This window comes from Osmerus mordax, chromosome 22 (genome assembly GCF_038355195.1).
Source record: "Osmerus mordax isolate fOsmMor3 chromosome 22, fOsmMor3.pri, whole genome shotgun sequence".
Classification (NCBI taxonomy): Eukaryota; Metazoa; Chordata; class Actinopteri; order Osmeriformes; family Osmeridae; genus Osmerus; species Osmerus mordax.
Genome location: NC_090071.1, coordinates 12,201,282 through 12,222,572, shown reverse-complemented (window position 1 = coordinate 12,222,572; position 21,291 = coordinate 12,201,282). Strand labels below are relative to the sequence as shown.

At 45.2% G+C, this 21,291-nt stretch overlaps 1 protein-coding gene across 4 annotated transcripts in view; it reads right to left on the bottom strand.

Annotated features, from left to right (window-relative positions):
- The window catches only part of spega (striated muscle enriched protein kinase a), a 48,088-nt gene extending 30,383 nt beyond the window's left edge, over positions 1 to 17,705 (bottom strand). For 2 of the 4 annotated variants that reach the window (XM_067260490.1, XM_067260489.1), the window contains exons 1-3: positions 17,574 to 17,705; positions 16,527 to 17,185; positions 1,653 to 1,757 (exon numbers count right to left, since the gene is read on the bottom strand). In XM_067260490.1, the coding sequence (XP_067116591.1) occupies positions 1,653 to 1,757; positions 16,527 to 16,962 (541 nt within the window). In that variant the 5' untranslated portion in view covers positions 16,963 to 17,185; positions 17,574 to 17,705. Of the gene's footprint in view, positions 1 to 1,652; positions 1,758 to 3,112; positions 3,143 to 4,262; positions 4,306 to 5,823; positions 6,131 to 12,669; positions 13,105 to 16,526; positions 17,186 to 17,573 lie in introns of those variants that run through there. The other 2 variants (XM_067260491.1, XM_067260492.1) reach the window with 2 other exon arrangements.
- Positions 17,706 to 21,291: the final 3,586 nt, after the last annotated feature.

The following is a 21,291-nucleotide window of genomic DNA, read 5'->3' as shown; positions in this document are numbered from 1 at the left end:
AACCTCTGACTGTCTCACCTGTTCTCTGCTGAGGGGCTGAGGGTAGGCACAGGTGTGAAAGGGGGATTTCAATTTTATAGACTTGTTTAGTGGTTAATGGGGAACACTATTCTGACAACCACAAATTGGGTTTATGCACCTTTTCAATCACAAACGACTCAGTTGGACTGGAACCAGACTAATTAAGATTTGAAGACGTACTGGTGGGAAGAAAGTTAGCGCCGGGTGGGAAAGAATTTCATTTATTTAACGGGCCTTGGGTACACTCAAACTGGCTGCTATATTTTCTGCCTTTTTCTACCACAGTACTGCACATGTACGTACTAGCAAAATAAGTACAGAAAGTGACGAATATACAGTCTATATTCGTCACTTTCTGTACTTTTTTTGCTGGTACGTAAATGTTATTTTAACAACACTCACTTCAATTTAAACGATGACTTAAGTAAACATTTGAACCATTTAATAAAATAAAATATTGAAACCAGATACATTTGAAAACATCTTAATCAGACATGTTTCAGTTTTCGAGTTTGAGTTTAGAGGTTTCGTTTTGATGCGTCCTCTTCCGAGGGCCAGTAAGGCAGCACTCTTTTTTCCTTATTTTGTTTGATAATGAAGGTGACGTGGACTCACTCCTCCAGCCCCTGGTCAAATGTTACTTTTTCTCTCTCCCTTCCTTCAATACTCTTTTTCTACACATACCACAGTGGACAGAAACGCTCAGGCTGCCAGAGTGAAACCTGAAAGAGCACAAACTGTTTAAGGGACAGAATGTCAAATTAAGTTGTACAGCGACAAGGGGGTGTCCATGTCCGTGGTCTATAATTAGAAATCCTGCTGACCATGCTAGGACGCATTGTGCATGTCATATTTATCACCACAGCAAAAACAAGCAAAAGAAGAGCTGCAAAGGAGTTTGCAAATGCATGGTTAAAGAGCCTGTTTGAATAAATCAAAAGACTATGACATTGGACAACACTGCCATATCTTCAGATCATTTATTTAAAGATGCCATTCTTCTTTTCAAATTGTTTTTATTTTTCCAAGCCACAACATCTTCAAAAAAAGAAACAACATATACACCTCCATAGCCTGTCACCATATCCAGCCCCAGTCTGATTCATTTGCACGACACACCGCCAGAAGATGCAGGCCCACCACAGGCATGGAGAAGGCCTGGTTATCTGCCTAAACTGGGTCAGTGTGTCACACGGTTGCATCACAACTTAAGGTATTAAAAAAGGCCCCTGGTTGTCGCCAACCCTGACCTCGGTGCCTCGCGACTCGTGCCAGCCTGCCCTGCCTGCTATCCAACCCCATTAAACTGCTGTCTGCCAGTTTGCTTTACAGCGACAAGCCTCTTCGCAGAGGGCCAGTGATAAATCTCATTATAGCACCAAACTCAAGCACAAGGCCAGCTTTTGCAAGCTAGCACTGACACAATTTCACAAAAATGATAACCATATCGCTCGCAAATGTCAATACAGTGAATAAGTTATATTTATTTATACGTCACCAATAAATAAGTAAGAAACAGTTCATATTGAACAGTCTTTGAAGGAGTTGCTTTGCTAATCCAAGGAAAACAGACTTGATTGATAAGGACTTTTGAGTCCCAGACCGTGCTGGGAATGAAGGCTGTGATTTACCTGAAGTCACTCTCCGGCCAGACTTATCATGCTGCCTCCCGGATCCTTCCTTGGTTTCCATGGGTACCTGGGGCTCTGTAGCTTCATCTTCAGTTGTCTCAGAGTCTAGAGGGTGAGAAGAAGAGGAGGATGAGTGGAGGAAGAGGAGGAGATGAACAGATGGAGTGGAAAGGCAGAGGAGAAGGAGAGTAGACGGTGAGAAAGACAGGGTCGAGACAGGAGATGGAGGGGAAGGCGAGAAGGGGAAAAGGGAGACGTCACGAGGAGGAGAAGAGCAGGCGATTGAAAGATGACAAAGAAATAAGGAGGAGGGGGAGACAAAGAGAAGAGGAGGCGTAAAACAACAGCTGAGTCACACAGACAAATGACACTTCAAATTCACTTAGCAGCAGAGAGGATGATGGGTAATACGGCGAAGCAGTGTGAAACCTCCTGGGGAGGAGTAAATGAGGTCACCACTGAACCCTGACTCACAGCCAGCTGGGGCTCTCTCTTTCTTGCACATACACTCACACACCTAAAACTCCCACAGGTTATCTGTGACAAAGATATAAAATATGTCTACCAGTGAAATAGTCTTACACGATCATGCCATCAGACCAGCAGTGCATAGCTACCAATATATGACAGGTACAGCAACCATTAAGAAGGCAGTACCTGTGTCAACCATTGTGAATACTGTTTTAGACTGACTTAGACAACCCTAACAGCACCTATAGGTCTAGATGGCTGGGCTGATGGGTTTTCAAAGTGCACGGCTGTAGAGCTGGCAACTGAAAGTGCTGAATCAGATCTACCATCTGACCTTCTCTGAGTTTATGGCTTGCAGGACTGTCAAAGGGCACTCCCTCAACATGGTTTCCTGCTTTTCTCTTTAATTTGACCCAGTAATGATGTCTAGACTCTAGTTATATTAGAGGCTTGGCTCACATAATGACTTAATTGTGCCCTTTGATACAAGGCCTTTATTCAAAGAGTTTCAAAGCAGAAAACTCGATTTCATGACCTTTAATGGGGATCAATATGGATGTAGGAAGCTGGCTAGGGAAGATTTTTGTGTCGAGGACATGAAAAAGTAGACAACGACAGTCTAGTTGAAGACAGAATTGAGGCCATTAGCTGGGATAGGCAGCTCTCATTGGAGGCAGAAGGCTACTTGTATTTTTACTCCACCCATGTGTTTACGTACAGAAACTGCTTTTTTGATTAAATTAAATTATTTTAGGGGGGGGGGGGTAAACAGATACAATACATTGATGAATGACCAAGGTAGTATAGCTTAATATGAAACACTGGTAGCCTTGAGTCATACCAAAAAGTCACATCATAGATGGTTGACTAATGGAAAACAAGGGAGTGAAGGACAGAAAGAGAGATAACAAAGAGAGGGAGGGAGAGTGTTTAAGAAAGAGAGATAGAGATGAATATGAAGGATAACAACAGCAATAATTCAGGTTTACCATAGCTTTGCTTTCGGCAGGAGCGGAAAACTTCGCTTCCATAGTGGCAGCAAGAGAGGGCAGACAGGAGAGCACCGTTACTATGGAAACCACCCTCTCTCTCACCCACACGGCCAATCCTCTCGTCCGTGCCCATTAGAATCTAAAACCACCCAAACACCCCCCCTGACACACAAATACAATCACTGGTTAGAGCCCATATGGGCCACAAAAAGAAAGAGAGAGACAGTGAGGGAGAGGGGTGATGGGAAAGAGAGATAGTGAGAAGAGAGAGACAGAGAAAGAGGGAAAGAGAGAGGCAAATGAAGCTACGCCTCATTGCACTAAGCTAATGTCAAATGAGCTTCTCCTGCTAGATGACTACAGGAAGTGTATTGTACCGTATTTTGTTGGTTAAATCGACAAAATGAGGGTAGTCAATGAGGAGGGACCAATAACAATTGTAAGAGAATGTTCACAGACCATTTTCTGTGTGCATAAGTGTGTGTTTCAGAGTTTGTGGAAGCGTGTCAATGTGAATGTGTTTGTGTGTGTGGATGTGTGTGTGTGTGTACAGCAGCCACCACCCTAGTGTGTCAAATCTACAGCAGCACGCTAAATAGTTTACACACCATGTTCGACAAATTAACTCAACAGTATTGTTGAGTATAGGAGGTTGTGTGTGTTCACCTTGTCTTGCTGCAGTGTACTGTGTGTAAGTATATGAATCCAGTGAATCTGATCTGCAGCAAACAGGAAATCTGATTTGGAAACATTTGTTTTGGTAGAGAAGACAGATGACCACCATCAACCAAGAGGTTCTGATTTTTTTTTGTTGGAGGATGTTATGCCATGATGAGATGCAACAATAGGAATACAATAAAATTGCTTTGTGGGGGTTGGACTTACTTCCGCACACTGAATATTTAATAATCCCACTATCTTCTCCAGCTCTGATTAAGGCATTAAAAATGTATGGATAGCAACCCAAAGATTTTCAACTGGGACTTTAATATAAGAATGAAATGATCGGAACAGATTAAACTTGACTTGTATACACAGTGGGGGTTTACACATGCACAGCAGACATGCAGTCTGTCTGCCTGTGGTACAGTAAGACTGCATATGGGTTTGTCTGGGTTTTAGATAAGAGGCCATCCTGACCACACACCATGAGTTAACCTGCCGAAGGTCCTCGTGGAGTGTCCAGTCCTCTGGAAACAAGACAGACACAAGATCATTGTTAGAAACACAAAAACAAAAAAATCTCGGAATAAGACACAAATACACTAGAATCCTAAAAGCAATATCAAAACCAGGATATTTTGTGGAAAACTGACTGCCTGTCAGTAATGCTGGAGGGAAACAGCAGTGTAATGACTCATCTGATAGATGTCCCTGTGCTTGCTAAGCACCCCTTGGCTTTGTGTGAATAATATGAAACTTGTAGATGAGAAACATTACTCTACTGCATTCTAACTGCTGTTGGTAGATGTGCTAGGACCAGTGGTGGATGGTGGATTCAGCCTTCAGCCTTTTTCTGTGATAAAGTTTTCCTTGTGGCTGTAAGGCCTATAAGTAATGATTCCTGGGATACATTTACCCTCTGCTCCTCTCCTTCTTCTAGTTCTTTCCTGCTCTCTTTCTCCCCCCCTCTCTCTCTCTCTCTCCCCTCTCTCCCCCCCCTCACTCTGTCTCTCTCTCCAAGTACCCTCTCAGCCACAAGCAGTTGGATGGAGTGTTTCTGGTGTCTATTGTGATGTGACAGCAGCCATTGAAATCTTCCATTGTCCTCTCCTCACTCTGATGACACAGTATCTCCAGGCAATTATATCAGCAAACAGCAGACACGCAAACAACGTCCAACTGGATGCTACTGCGCAATGATGCCAAAGAGCTTTGAAAGAACCCGCAAAAGCTTCATAAAGAGCTAAAACCGAACCGTTTTGAAATGAAAACAATTTAATTGCGTCTCTATTGATTCCCCTTGCAAGAAGTGGAGGAATTTTACACAGATCGTTTACAAAGTGAGAGCCAGTAGAGGTACAGAGAACAACAGTAGTGCGATAGTAAAGCCATATGCATCCTTGTCTCCTCCTTCTCTGACGGTAGGTATCAGGTATCTGTGCTGTGGCCCACTGACACACTTACCTGCTCTCTACACACACACATTGCTACCCAGACCAAGACATAGGCAAAACAATGATCCTTTCAAGACTGCACACGCAGATTTGCAGTGGGCTAAAAGTATTTTTGTAATTTTTTACACATGCTAAATATATTGGTCTGTTGCCCTAGGATGAGGAATACAACACTTAGCAAGCCTTTGTCTGTAAAAGACTGTTTTCCTGAAATTTGTTTTGATGTTTCCTTCTCCACCCAGGGGCGATTCTTTGTCATCGTGTCACAGCAGGTAGCTGGGTCGTCCTCAGAGATGAGGAGCTTTGCCCCTGGATATGGGGAGCATCACCCTGTGAGATGTTTTCCATGTGTTCACAACCTTCATGACCCTTTCTAGTCTAGAGTCATTCTACTAGCAATAACTAGAATGTACAGGGTAGGAAGTAAATATCAAGTAACCTTAATATGGATATTTGTACTTTAATGCTGTGGCATTTAGATAATTGTTTAGATGAATCAAGATGCAAAGCCCAAATAATATCTTGACGATGAGACTTTCAAAGGATACATTACTATGGAGCTAATTAAGTGTCAAAAAGAAAAAAACCCACCTGAAATCTTTTCTTGGACCAGATTTTCTTCATGTTTGAAAGTAGTGTTGAGGTTCTTCTGTGTAGCAGTTTACCTGTGGCGTTGGTCACAAAAACATCCCCGAAACCTCCCTTCAAACCACTAGGGTGTGGCAGCCCAAAAAATATCTGTCCCAGCGATACTCAGCTTTAAGATGTGTGGGTGTGCACATTCTCCTGGCCGCGAAGAGAAGCAGAGAGAGAAGAGAAGAGGAGAGGCAGAGGAGAGGAGGATGCGAAAGCAGGAGCAGGTGTCTTTGTGTCAGAGAGTGTTTCCTCTGTGCGATTAGCCACCGCAGCCCCTCTCTGACGTGTTCTGCTGGAGGGGGCGATTCTCCGCCTCTTAAAACCTCTGCCCCCCCCCCCCCCCCCCTCCTTCTCCTTTATTAAAGCCCCTCTTAACAGCAGGCAGCCGGGGGAGAGACCGGGGGAAGGAAGGAAGGACGGAGGAATGGAGGGATGTGGAGACGAGAAGAGGAGGAGAGAAAGAGGGAAGAACAACACAGTCAGCCTCTACACAGCATCCTCCTCTCTCTGCAGCATCAACAGCAAGTGAGAGGAGAGACAGACGGCGAGGAGGGAAGGAGGGTGGAGATGGGGAGAGAGGGACAGAGACAGAGACAAAGGAAAAGAAGCCCAAGAGAATGAGTTTGAGAAGAAGAACTCAATAAATAGCAGGCGTATCAGGATGAGAGAGGAATGATGGCTGAATAAAAGAGAGATGGAGAGCCAGGGGTAAAAGAGCAAGAGAGGGAGAATCACTCCTGTTCTGGGGGGTGGAGGGGGGGATTTCCTCCTCCTCCTCGCCACTGCACCCTCCCTAAATCCTTCACCCAAAACGCCTTCTTTTCCTTTTCTTCCTCCATTAGCACTGTTCCCTTCTAGCACCCACCAGTGCCTTCTCCACAAGGCAAAACACACAGAGAGAGAGAGAGAGAGACAGAGAGAGAGAGAGAGAGAGAGAGAGGGGGGGGGGGGAATAGAAGGGGAGAATGCAGCCTCCAGCAGATCATCTATTATACATGCAGAGCCAGTGTGTCTGTGACGGTGAATTAAACTGAGGGTCTGTGGTCGTGTCGCTACGACGACGTTTAGCCGGCAGACATTTGCACCAGGGAACCAACATAAACAGCCTCTCTTCCCCCCGACACGTAAACCCAGAACAATGAAAGATGTGCTGATATAAATAAATCTTTGGGAACATTTCCCTGATCAACATCTAGACATAGTGTATAGTAAACAGCCTAATCAATACATTGTACAGTTAATGTTGATGTGCTGTGTGTAATTAGGCAGATTTTTGTTGTGCTTCTCTGTAAGGTTCAGTGTGTCACTGGGTCAGAATCATTATCGCTTGAAGATTGATTCTTCCACAAATCTGTATTATTTACTTGTTTACGTTGACAATGTTGTCGATTTATTTGTTTGTTTACCTAGGCTGATTGTCTCTTTATGTACGTGGGGGAATATTAACACGGACAGTTATTATAACAGTAGTAAAAAGAAGCTGATACATATAGAATAAATTGATAAAAGATCAAAAAGAGAGCTGAACAAATAGAGGGATGAAAGGAGAGATGGATGGATACATAAAAAAGTTGAATAGAGAGATAAGAAAGATATTGAACTTGGAAGGTATGTTTTGCTTGTGTGCTGAAGGGCAGACAAGGATGAGAGGAGCACAGCATCCTCCTTTGTTCCCACCTGACACCTCACAACCCCCTCTGTAATTAATAGGCTGTCATCAAGTGAAACACACACACACAGGCACACCCCAAAACATTATACGCGTACACGTAATTACTTGACTGCCTTATTTACTAGTCTTTTAACACCTGCACATACACACACACCAGGGCACGTCTGTGTACTCCACACCTCAATTCATCAGCCATCTAAATATAATCTGTCAGCAACCCATATTTTTAAGAGAAATCAACCATCCTAAGTGAATTTGAGTAGGCAGACACATACTCAAACACATACGCTCACACACATGCACATACTCTAACATGTATGCACACACACAGGGACACACACACATGTTTGCACATCCACACACACGTACATGCACACACGTACACATGTACAAGAGTCTGTCCGTACACATGCACTTACATATACACAGGGAAAGGCATTGATTGCTTTGGTAAACAACATCCTTTTTTGCGTTACTTAGGAAGACCTGCTACTGCTTGTGGAGACTGAGACAGAATCAGGCAGGCAGACAGGCAGGACCCCGACAGACAGACGGGTCAAATCAAATAGACAGGCTCACATTTGTAGCTTCTCACTGATCAAGGCTGAATAAGTTCCCTTTTGCTGTCTCCATTCTGTCTTTCTCTCCACATTCCTTTCTTTTTTCAACCGCTCAATCTCACTTTATTCTCTCCCCCCCACCCCAACTCCATCCTCTCCTCCACCTCAGCCCAACCTCCTGGCCCACATCTCCAGGAAGGAGGGATCAATAAAAACGTTTTCTGTCCGACAGAAGATACACACCACTACAGACACAGTCCACTCATCTCCCCCTGGGATCAATATGCTGGAAGGCCAATCAGGACACAGCCTCATATTACTGACATCCAATGAGAACCCAGGAATCGAAGGATGGTTTTTAAACAAATACACCAATTGGGATTCAGACATAGCCTGGCTCTGCCCTCCTACGTACTTCCGCTCAATTTTCATTTTACTTCTGTACTGCGTCTGAGCTTGAGGTATATTGGTCAGATGTCTCCGGTAAACGTTTTACCGGTCCAATCAGAGAACAGAGGGAGTGGCTGAGAACGATGACGTTGATGTTGTGCGCTAGTTTGAGTTGTAGTTCCGTAATGGCGGCGGAGAAAGATGCGAGCGAAGCCATTCGGTCCGTTGTGGTAACGCTGCCGAATATCCAGAAGTTAAAGCCGGAGTAAGAACAATCTTTGATCCCCATGGGGATCATTTGATTTTCCAGCTAGCTCTGTTAGTGGTGAAGGAGTTGGCTAAGGCGAACGTTAGCAATTGGTTATGGCAGATCCAGAGTTGCTCTGTGTAGACCCAATAGTTTTAAACTTCAACAGAGTACCCGCCTTCAAGGAAGTTAACGCTTGTCAATGTAGCGAGCCCAGACTCTGTACAAATGCAATGTACGAGCGTCCAGTTAGGTATGTGCCATATTTACAAATGAATGAATGAATAAATAAATGTCCACATCCATGCATTTAGACAGAAATAAACGAATATATGTATTAATTAATGCACAATTGTCAATCAATAGTTACATATATTTTACTTTTATGTATGTATTTATTTTTGTATTCATTTATTTATTTATTCATTTATTGATTGATTTATTCATTTATTTATTCATTCGTTCATTGTTCCCAATATGATAATGGGAGGAGGCCAGTATAGTAGGCGTGGAAACTGACGTTCAGACATTGCAATCAATCCAGAGCCATAGATTCAATCTAGCTAGCTGGGACACACTGGCTGCGAAGCGCCCTGAAGCGCCACAATCTGCTACGAATGACGCGATGCTGTTTACACTAGACGCGCATTTCTCCACGCCGGTCACCAAGCCTTTCACCTTCTCTGAGCTTTCCTTTTATACATGTAAAGCTGACATGGTACATAAACATGGCATAGGCTACAGGCTAATTAGGCAACTTGTTGCTCCAACAACTGTCGCAACAGCATCCCATTCCCAACATAACGTGGCAACGTTTGGCTTTTGTTGGTTTGACAATTTGACAATCAACAATCAGGATTTTTTAATATTTTAAATGTTTGCAATGTCTGAACGTCAGTTTCCATGCCTACTGGCCTCCTCTCATTATCATATTGGGAACAATGAATGAATGAATGAATAAATGAATGAATATATAAATAAATGAATCAATCAATAAATCAATCAATAAATGAATACAAAAATAAATACATACATAAATGTAAAATATATGTAACTATTGATTGACAATTGTGCATTAATTAATACATATATTTGTTTATTTCTGTCTAAATGCAAATATTGTAAATATGGCAGGTTTGGTCCTCCATAGTTAGGACCAGGCTAATTCAGACATCCTTAGGAAAGTAATTTGACATTGCTGTAAAGTGCATTGAATGTAATCTAAAATGTACAAACCCCAGTTGGTTTCTTTCTTACATAGCAGAGCAAGGCCACGGAACACCACAAGTACAATATTTTGTTCATTAATTTAATCATACATTCAAGCATAAGCACAAACAGCGCCAGACAAAACAGCTTTGTCATTCAGATAACAACAACGATTAATACGACTGCTGGAGCTGCACTATCTGCTTTAATTATTCTGAAACAATGAGAAAGACAGCTGACTTCATGGGGCAACATTGATTTTGGGACAGCTCTCGGCAGTGTAACCCTGGTGAATTCTGGGAAGCATACAACTCTCTCAGCAGCATTTATCTGCTACTAGACGTTCTAGATAGACTCTGACAATTCCATTGTAGTCCAATTCAGTCCAGCCTAATCAATCTCAGCACAGTCCAAGCTAGCCCAATCAATCCCAGATCTTGCCCAGCCCAATCTAGCTTAGCCCAGCCCAGTCTAGCCCAGCTCAGTCCAGTCCAGCAAGGGTGAGAAACTGAAGTTACTATGGAAGCGAGAGCACAGTCCTACCAACTCTACAACTCTTCCTTAAAACCATTGTCTGTTTCTCTAAATGGAACCTGACATGGAGAGAAAGTGTGTGTCAGTGGGTAGATATGTTTATCAGACACATAACAGCTGTAGTGGCGTAGTTGGCAGTGCCAGTCTGCAACCTGATCTTACCACTTAATCCTCGACACATGACTGACCATACCAATGTTTGTGTGTGTGTGTGTGTGCTGTCTGACTGTGCACCAGTAAAAAAGGGAAAACCCCTACACACACACACACACCCCAACACATCACACAAACACACGTACACAAAACAATGTTGTCTTGATGGGCACATAGAAATATTGATAAAGCACTGTATTAACACAGACAAGTGGATGGACAGACAGACAGATGGGTATAGCTCAATGGTAAAGTGGAATATTACTGTGATAAAAGTGGTAAAGCATTTGATAGATAAGAGGTCCCAGGTTTTTTTGGGGGGGATAAAAGCACGATGGAAAGAAACAGACAGACTGACTGACAGACTGATTGACTGACAGATAGTCAGGCTTATCAGACAGGCAGGCAGACAAACAGGCTAACAGACAAACAAAGAGAAACAGACAAAAGCTAAAAACGTTAGAACCTTCAAAACAGACAGGCAGGCTACTTTGAGTAGCTCATAAGGTGGGTACCAGAGAACTTAAGTTAGCCAGACACCTGTTGACTCCCACCCTGCGCCACACAGGGTCTGGGAGAGCGATAGTGGGCTTTCTAGGAAGTAGTCGTCTAAGCCAGTGTTTCCCAACCGGGGTGCCGTCTGATGATAGCAGGGGTGCCGTGTAAAAGTCCTTCAACCAGTAGCGGACTGGCCATCCACTGGCCGGGAGAATTCCCGGTGGGCCGAGACACGTCTGGGCCGGAGGGCCGCTTGCCTTATAACTACTAATAAAATGTCGGCAGAAGATTGAGCGACACGGTTGTCCGTCCCCCATTTCCCCAAGGCCGGTTGGTCTATTCCAAATGAACGTCTGTGCAGCCATTACACCGCCCCCCTTGTGTCGCTTACACTCAACAGTGACACTGAGATCGAAAGCTAGCTAGTAGAGACTATATAACTATCGAAAACCAGGCTAAGAAACGTAAGGGGCTGAAAAATAAGAGAAAAAAAGACATAATCTTCACTAGACAACGTTTTACCAATTGAAAAACGGTTATGTTTATTTTACATAAAGCTCAAAAAACTATTTTGCGCTCAAATAAACTCCCAAAAATTTCGCTCGCATGAACTGTGAAACTCCCTAGTTTGCATTACATCAAACACAGAATGTGGATGCATTGGCAGGGTAGCTGTAGTGGCGTATACGGGGGCCGGTTCTGGTGGGCCAGTCTGGATAAAAGGCCAGGGACTTTTAACCCTTTACTCACAGTCCGTCCCTGCCTTCAACAAATTTTCCTTGGATGAGTCGACTGACATTAGTGGGCACGCACGCTCAGCTCCTGGCAAATGATTCGTAGATGGCGACAGCATTAGAGAAACTTTTATTTTGTAAATCAATGTCTGACAAAACAACGGGAGGAGAAATATATTGTGTGACCACAGAGTATCTTGAACAGGGGGGTTGAATTGGAAGGACTATCACAGTTTATGTACTGATGGGGCCGCTACCATGACGGGGAGTACGAAGGGCTTCATTAGCAGAGTCAGAGCGCAAAACCAGGGGCGTTTTTTCCTACAGGCGGTATAGGCGGTCGCCTAGGGCGCCACTCAGAGGGGGGCGCAAAAAAAAGAAATGCTGGGCTGTTTTTTGTTGCGCCCCCTTCTATATCTCCAACCAATATTGGAGATATTAGTCACATTCTCTCCCTCATCGCTTCCTCAATCAGGAGAATTCGGGATATGTAGAGTGAAGGGGGGGGGGGGGGCACAACATTTTGAAACTTTTCTAAGGGTGCCATGACTGAAAAAAGGTTGGGAAACACTGGTCTAAGCTACATTACTTTCAGTGGCAGCCATTATAGGTGAAGAGAGTGAAGTGACTAGTCTCTTTGATGGTATTGTTGTGCTCTTTCACAATATAATTCTGTAGGAGAAGATTCAACAGAGAGGGCTGTTAAACTTGTCCAGTGCGTTGAATTTCCCAGTGCATTTAAACAATACATTCACAGCCACATGCATGCGTGTGTGTGTACGTCCAACCTCAACTCAGACTCACCCTTCAGTTTCTTCCTCCTGGGACCACTCACACTGTCTTTCACACTTCTCAAGGCCTTCCGAGCATCAAGCAACTCCTTTCTGATCATTTTTCCAGTTGCATCCAATGTCCTGCCTGTCTGCCTTCCTTCCTTCCTTTCTTTCTTTTTCTTTCTTACTTCCTCTACGCTGTCTTAAAAAAGGGATGTTTTCTTCTTTTCTTCCTTGTCACAGTCCACTCTCAGATCCCCCTTGAGGACAGTATCCCTCTCTTCTCCTTTCTTCTATTCTCTTTTCCTCTCTTCTCCCAGTGCTGACTCAGGGGGAAACCCACGGGGGCAAGATTGACCTCATCAAGATGGCCCCCCTCTCCCTGTTGCAATGCAGGTTATTTCCCAGCTCCTACTAAGGTGAACTGGTGCTCCATAAAATGGCTTCTGCACAAGTCGTGGCCAGGATGAGGGCGAAGATCCTAAGATGGCCGCTGCTCTTAGTAGGTCCCTCGGTTCACCTTCTCTCCCAGGGTTCTTTCTCCGGTTCCCATCTTTCTCTCCACACTGCTCCCCCTTACTCCGACACCCTACAGGACAAGTCTTCTATTTTGAGTGGGGTTGTCGCCCCCCCCCCCCCCCCCCCCCCACCCCAAACCCCTCACCCCACCTCCCAGTCCAAAGCTGTGTACAGGATAGACCCTGCTCCCCCTCTCTGTACTCATGAGCCGGGGATTACATGCACAAACACACACACACATATGAGAACACACACAAACAGGACACGCTAACTCTATTTCTATCATACACACACAGACAGAAAAACATTCTATACTGTCTTTTTCTCTCACTCACTCACTCACTCACTCACACACACACACACACACAGACACACACAAACACTAAGGCAGGATGACCTCCACTGTCCTGTCAGCTATGGTGTCCAGTCACTTTGAATCCATTTGCAAGAAGGAAGTTGACTGACAGGAAAACAGACACTTGCTTCTTGCAGATTTCCTAAAAGTAAAAGCTTCAATGGGCTTCAAACCCAAACAAACTTTACTATGAATCTAGTACCGTAACAAGCTTGTAACTTCACAAAGCCTTTATAAAAGTTGACATTGACTTTGTTGTGGCATCCAAAGCTGTTAGTTTTTTTATTTTTTTATAGTATTTACGACTCATCTAAATTTGAGAGGTTATATTCTCTGGGACTAAAATGGACACCCGTTTGATGAGGATATCAAATCTTACCCTCAGGGACAAAAACATTTCTAAGTTGTAATACATTTTTAGACATGTTTATCTAGTTAATTTTACATCCAAGACATAAAACTACAGTAAATGTATTCTTAGGGGTGGATTCCTGACTCCAACTGAATGTGACTGTGCTCCACACGTAGCATCACTGAGCTACAGCAGATTCACATGAAGTCATAAGTTACTATGTTTGAAACTGCAGACTGAGGAGGAAGTTCTGGGAAGGGTGGGGTGAGATGGGGCACAACTTTGGTACTAGGGAAGGGGTCGAGTTCATTCTAATATTACTGTATGTTTGAATTGTATCTGACATTTAAACACAGCGCCAAAAAGCAAGATAGACAAGTTTTATCGGGTTAGATCTGTGACTTTGAGCAAAGGCTAACCAATGTATTATGTTGCAGCGACTCAAAATGGTTCAGTCTCTATTTGATTTTTTATATCCCTTCTGTTACACCCTTTCTCATCATCTCTATCTCTTGGTCTCTCTCCCTTGACAAATAAAGACACACACTGTCCAAGTAAGTCGGAGGGATCCTCTATCCTTGTGCTGGGTCAGACATGTAAACACCAGATGCTAATGCCTCACTAGGTGAGTCAGTAAGGCCAGCAATCCTGAGCAATAGATGACATTAAGATCATAGACCTGAAACCCAGTCAGCCGTGTGATTGGTAGGATCCCAGCTGCTGATATCTTAAAGGGACAGAGGTGTCTGACTCTCTCTCTCATTCTATCTATCTGTCTTACTAGCTGTCTGTCTGTCTTTCTGCCTGCCTGTTTGTCAACCTGTCTGTCATCACACTTTCATCCAATCTGTCTCTCTCTTCTTTTCCCCCAATCTCCCTATCTCTCTCTTTATTTCTCCTTGACTGTCTGTATCGCTCTCTCTCTCTTTCTCTCTCAAACAAATGCAAACATATACACACACACTCCGTCACTCTGATGAAGCAAGCATTGGCCTGTGGCTAGCATGCCCCCAAGCCTTCAGTGTCAGGGGCTATACTTATCGGCAACGTGTGCCTGTGTAACAGGACACACCACATGCATTCACACAGCCCTCTCATACCAGGCTGCTGGCACATACCACACTATAAATACACCCTGGGGGGAGAGAGAGATACTGTAGACAGGGAGAGGGAAAGAGAGAGAGACAGAGAAAGAGCGAGAGAGAGAAAGAGAGGAGTAGGAGAGAGAGAGAGACCAGGAGATAGTAAGAGATAGCAAGAGTGAGAGAAAGAGGGGAGGAGAGAGAGAGAGAAGGTGCTGAGTGATAGGACAACTGGGCCCTGCCTGCGTGGTCTGGGAGGAGGAGAAGGCGACATTTGGACTCCACTTTCATCAGAGAGGGTGGGCACAAGGAGGGGAATGGGGGGGGCACAGTCACTGTCACGTCACCGAGAGAAAGGGGAGGCAGGGAGAGCCAGCTAGATGGTGTGTGTGTGAGGGACAGAGAGAGAGAGATTGTCAGGAATGGTGTGGGAGACGTGTGATAAGCTGAGAGACTCAGACAGAAGCCAAAGACGTCAGAGGCAGTTGGGAGGGAGGTTGTCAGGGAGAACGAGGGGGACAGGGGGGTTGAGGGAAAGCTACAACAGAGAGGTGGTGGGGGGTACAGTGAGCGTGACATTTGGTTGACATCATCACGTCTAACTGGAGGCAGAGAGGAGAGGACCGGCCTTTCAGAAGAACCCTAAGGCTATCTGTCTGTCAGATTCCTGCTGTCAGAAGCCCATCTCCAGACTCTCTCCCTGGCTGATAACAGAGAGGGCTGGTATGAAACTGGCCTGGCCAGTACTTTTGGCCTGCAGCTTATTCAAGGCGACAAAAGGCTTCACTTCATGGCTGTGGCTGAGTGGTGGGCTGCTTCTGAAAGGAGTTAAGAAGTACAGCAGGGGTGTGTGGTTCTTCATCTGACCTCAGCTATTCTGTATCCACTCTATTCTGCCAGAGATTATGTGTAGGACCGTGTACACACTTGCTTTCTGTGTGTCTCTCTCTTTCTCTTTCTTTCTCTCTCTCTCTCGCTTTCTCTCTCTCTCTTCTCTCTATCTAACATGCACGCATGGTTGTGCCAGTCCTCACTCCTGGTGACCTTTGAACATTCCCCTTTTAAGTGAACATCATCAGCAGCAGCTTGTCCCCCCTGCTGCCCTGAGGAGCAGTGGGAGGTTCACCTGCCAGGCCAAAGGAAGGCAGAGACAGACGATGGGGGTCACAGTGAGAACCCATCCTAAATATATATCTGCTTTTTATACCAGCAGGATAATTATGGCTCTGCTCTCCATCTGTGTGCATGTGTGTGTTTGTGCGTGTGTTTGTGTGTGTGCACTGTGTGTGTGAGTAAACCCACCCTAAGCAGTATCTCTGTTTAGACCCACCGCAAATTTGAGAGACCATAACCTTCCTCAACATCACCAAAACGTAAATCTCCTACTGGTGCAAGGTCATAGTGAAGGCTGCAAGGCCACGTTCCACCACCACAGAAGTGACACCATTAACCACATACCACGCAACTTCTCACAGATTGCTTCATTTGTTCATTCATTCGGTCATTCCTTCAACATCTCCGGCCGTTCCATTGACCTATTACGGCCCTTTCCTCATCCTCAACCCCCCCCCCCCCCTCACCTTCTCCCAGGTCCATCACGGCCAGCAGAGCACTGCTCCTGGCCTCCCCCAGACTGTTGGTGGCCACGCACGTGTAGAGGCCAGCGTCGCCAGGCTTGCAGTCCCTGATCCACAGCCCCCCCGCATCCCCTTCGCCTGAGGGGGCTCGCAGCTCCTCCTCGTTATGGTACCAACACAGGGTGGGGCGCGGGTGTCCCCCCACCGACACCCTCAGCCTGATGTCACATCCCGTGCCTACAGCTGCCTTGCGGAGTTTACGAAGGAAGACCGGAAGGGCCGCATCAGGGGGGGGGGTGTCTTCCTTTGTCCCGGGGTCCGCTTCCACCCGGTCCAAGTTGGCGACTTTTGCCCGTTTAGAGGGGATGTTGGAGGGGCCGTTGTGAGCTCCACTGATGTCGGCCATTTTTTTAGTGTTTGAGACTTGGGATATGTCCATGGTGCAAGCAGGCAAGTTGGCAAGTTGGTTCGGGGTGTGGAGGTGTTCTGGTGGGTCAGAGGTCTGGAGAAGACCGTCCTGTAGTGACTGAGAACCTCTGACACCCTCAGGGCTCCTGCTTTTTGAGGGTCTTGTCGGAATCCTCCAGGGCTTCCGGAAGCTCCAGATCCATCACCAACGGCAACATTGAGCTCTCCATTCTGGTACACATTCAGACTGTAGACTGAAGGTTGTAGTTTGTAAGTTGGGGAACTAAAATTCTTATGGATTTTGAACGATCACAACTTGTGATCTTCATTATGTCATGTTATGTTAAATGATGAATTACATGTTAAATACCATCATTGTTACAACTATGTAATTACTGTGTAGTTACCATGTAGCTACCATGTAGCATAAGCATTTAAAGTGTAATCACAGAAACCCAGCTGTTTTACAGTTTGTCTTACTCTATTCAATCACCAACTGTAATGAGGCGACATTTACAATAACATAAGCACCTTATACATGTTACTAAGTTAATTCTATTAAATTGTTATACAATAACCATGAAATAACTCTTATGTAAAACAAAGAAAATAGAATTTGATCAACTTAATGACTTGGCTTACCTTGGTGACAGTGCCATTGATGGAATCTCTTGTCACATCCTCACAAAATCCAGTCAAAGTAACACGAGATCTGGAGAGCCAAAAGTTTCATCTCAAATCAATTAGGGCGAGCGGTGTGTATGGCGTCCTCAGACGGGCAGGACAGCCGAGTGCGAGTCCTGTCTGGATCATGTGGCATTAGCAGCCTGAGCTCCGACCCCTTTGAAGGGCTCCGGGGTCTGGGGTCAGCTTACACCCTCCCTGGGAGAGGGGTGGGGGCCGAGGGGTGGGGGGAGGAGGGTGGGGGCAGGAGCAAAGAGAGAGTGTCAGAGAGAGAAGTGAAGGGCGGTGGGAGTGGGAGAGAGACATTGTATAAAGATGTCGGAGAGAGAAGGGGGGTGGACGAGAGAGAGGAAGAGAGAGAAAGAGACAAGTAAAAGTACCGGTCTCTTTCATTCTGTGACCTGTGAAGGCTTCAATGCCACCACCCCGACTGCCTATTGTTGTCTGTTGGCTCTGATGCACCTTTTTTCTCTTCACAAGTTTTGTCACCTCTCTCTCCCTTCAGCCCTCCCTCCCCCTGCTCTGTCCTTTACTCCCCTCAGTTCTCATGCCTCCCACCTCTCCCGTCCTCTTCTCCTCTCTGCCAACTCCCTGCTAGGTGAGGGTACAGCCCTTGCCTCCCAGCCTCGAAGGGACAGCTGTGCCCTGGATAGATCACATTTTTCATGTCACCAATGAGCCTCTTTCACAGTCACACAAACACACCCGCACAGACACACACAAGCACAAGCATGCACAAACACACGCAAAGGCACACGCATAAGCGCACACGCTCACATGCAAACAGACACGCATGCACACACACAAAAGCAAACGCACACAAACACACGCACACATGCAAATGTAAACATACACACACACAAATGCACACACACTAATAGAGTACCATGGTGTTATCAACAAACACAAAGGTCTGAGGTCATGTCCTGGACACTACTATTGTCACGGGAGAGAGGTAGGGAGGTGCAGACAGCTGTAAGATTAAGGGGGTGAAGATAGGAGACATCAGGACATTTCTTTTTCGTTACGTAGGTTTAATAAACAACAAAAGCGCACCCAATGCACTGTGGCCAAACAAGGTGAGCCCTCCATCTTGTGGCCATAGGTCTGTAGTGCAGCTACCATTCACTGTAAGAGGTTCAAACTGGACTGTATGGTGTAACTGCTTACATTTGCCAACGGAGTGTGTTTGAGTGTGTTCATGTGTTAATGAGATACTTCCTGGCAGGCACCCGAGACCGGTGGTGCTGGCTCCATAGCATGATCTCACCTCCACCACATGGAGTGTGTGTGTCGGTTTGTTTGTGTGGGGTTGTGCATGGGTGGGTGTGTTGGGGGTGGGAGGGCAGAAAGGCACAGATAATCTGTTTGACAGTTGGTTGGTCACGGAAAACAGAGTCCGTCTACCACCCCCCCGCCCCATCACCAGCTCCACGGTCTCACTTACCATGCTGGCCAGCACGACACAGGGCTAAACTTAGTTGACCCCGAGATAAGGCATGGCCTCCATGTCGTGAGAACGATAGATCTCTTCCGTGTGTACCTTTCTTAGGCAAGCCTACTGTAGAGCTATATACCATATAAGCTATATATGTATACTAAATCGCTTCAGTTAGAGCACTGACGCAAAAGGTGGGTTTAATATGTTATTTAAGCCACCTGGATACATACCACTGGACCAAAAGTAATTCCCCTGAGATCTGGAGGTGATTTTTCATTGCCAACAAGTTTACTAATCATACATATGATATTGGCAACAAGCACATTTTTCATGATGAAAGTATTCAACTTGTTTAACTCCTATAAGACTGTGTCTTCGAATGTTGTCTTATTAAATTGGTCCAGACACACACAGGCAGAGTCAAGGTCCTGGCCTGATAAAGAACACATAATAAATACATTTGTATTTTCTACAAATATAGATAAACATAGATGTGCTGGGAAAGAAGGTGTCAGAGTGGACCATACCTATCAGACAGTATTCTGTACTAAAAGAAAACTCCTGTATTTGAATTATGTACTGTAATTCTGTAAATAACTATAAATAACTGTAATATTGTAATATAATATTGCATTGTAATATTGCAGGCGACGCCGGCGCTGCATGAAGTCGAACGCACCTATTTTTATGTTGCGGCGGCGGGGGTGTTGTCGGCAGCTGCTGAATGTAACTAATAAAGTAACTTGTAATCTAAGTTAGTTACTTTTAAAATCAAGTCACTTGTAAAGTAACTAAGTTACTTTTAAAATCAAGTAATCTGTAACGTAACGTGTTTTTCAAAGTAACTGTGGCAACACTGGTTATGGTCCAGAGGAGCGATGCTGGGTGCCCCGTTCCCGTATATTTGACCCCTCTCTCATCCGGGACTTCCATCGCACCCACCCGGGCTGCAGATGGTGATGAGTAAATGATCCGCAGATGTGCGTCGTTAACATGGAGCATGTGGACAGGAATGCAGGAGGCTGTAATTGAAAATAAAGGGACCGACAGACAAAGAACAGACAGGTAGAGAACGAAAAGGACAGGTTCAACCCAGGGACAGTACCCCCCCCCCCCCCTAACGGGCACCTCCAGGCGCTGTTGGGCAGTTTTTAACAACAATGAAATCAAGAAACTATCAAGAAGATGAGAACAGCCTTTTGTCTGACTTTCTGGATGCAAAGGAGACCTTACCCAGTCCTGCCCTGCGTGTGGAGGAGCTGATGGAGCGCAGTCCTGCACCTGACCTCACTAAAACAGAGACCTGCGCTCTCTACCATCTGACAGGATACATTGTAAATCAAGTGAACAAACACTACAACATTTGTAATGAATGCAAAAATGCCATTAACCACACTGCTTACAAACCTGAAGGAGAGCACAGTACTTTACTGAAGCTGAAGGAATTCAAGCCTGGTGCGCTTTGTCGGCCATCGCAAGAGGCCATTGACTTAGTCCAGCAAATCGAGGAGCTGTTCCGAACCAGGACCAGTGCCTCCCTCATGCATCTCCAAAATGCCATGGATGTGCTGGGGAGAGAAGCTTTGGTGATCGACTGCAGGCTTCCCTCATGTCATGATGTACACAAAAAAACTTACCAACAGATACATCAAGCTGAGGTTGAGAATCGCAGCAAAGCACCCCAGGGCTTAAAGAAAAAAAGGGCTCTTAAAAGATGGGCATCTTGGAAGTAAAAGCCAGACAAAAAGAGCAAAGAAGAACCAGCTAAGCCAAGCAACATCTAGGCCTACAACAACCAGGCCACCATCAAACACTTTGATCGTTGCCATGGAGGTGCTCGGTCTGACTTTTGCACCAACAAATGTCCCACAACCTACATTGACTTCAGCTTCTATAGGTATGTGGATCCCCAGGACCAGGGTCAACATATCTGCTTCATCTACTTCAGAAAATGCAAAGTTATGTTTGTTTGTGGTAACTGGCAATTTACATACTAATATCAGACGTCATTCTATCCTAATCTTACAGCCTCACCGTCAATATCCCCACTAACCAGCTCCGTCATCACTCCGCCGCTTACAGGAATGGCAAGCACCACCAGCCTCTCCATTGCTCCACCAGCTGCATCACTCCACTAGTCTCACCATCACTCCTACACAAACAGTAAGTTGATATCATGTGTTTAATATAAATTCTGCACTAACGGGTGCTACATAACTTAAACTATGAAAATAA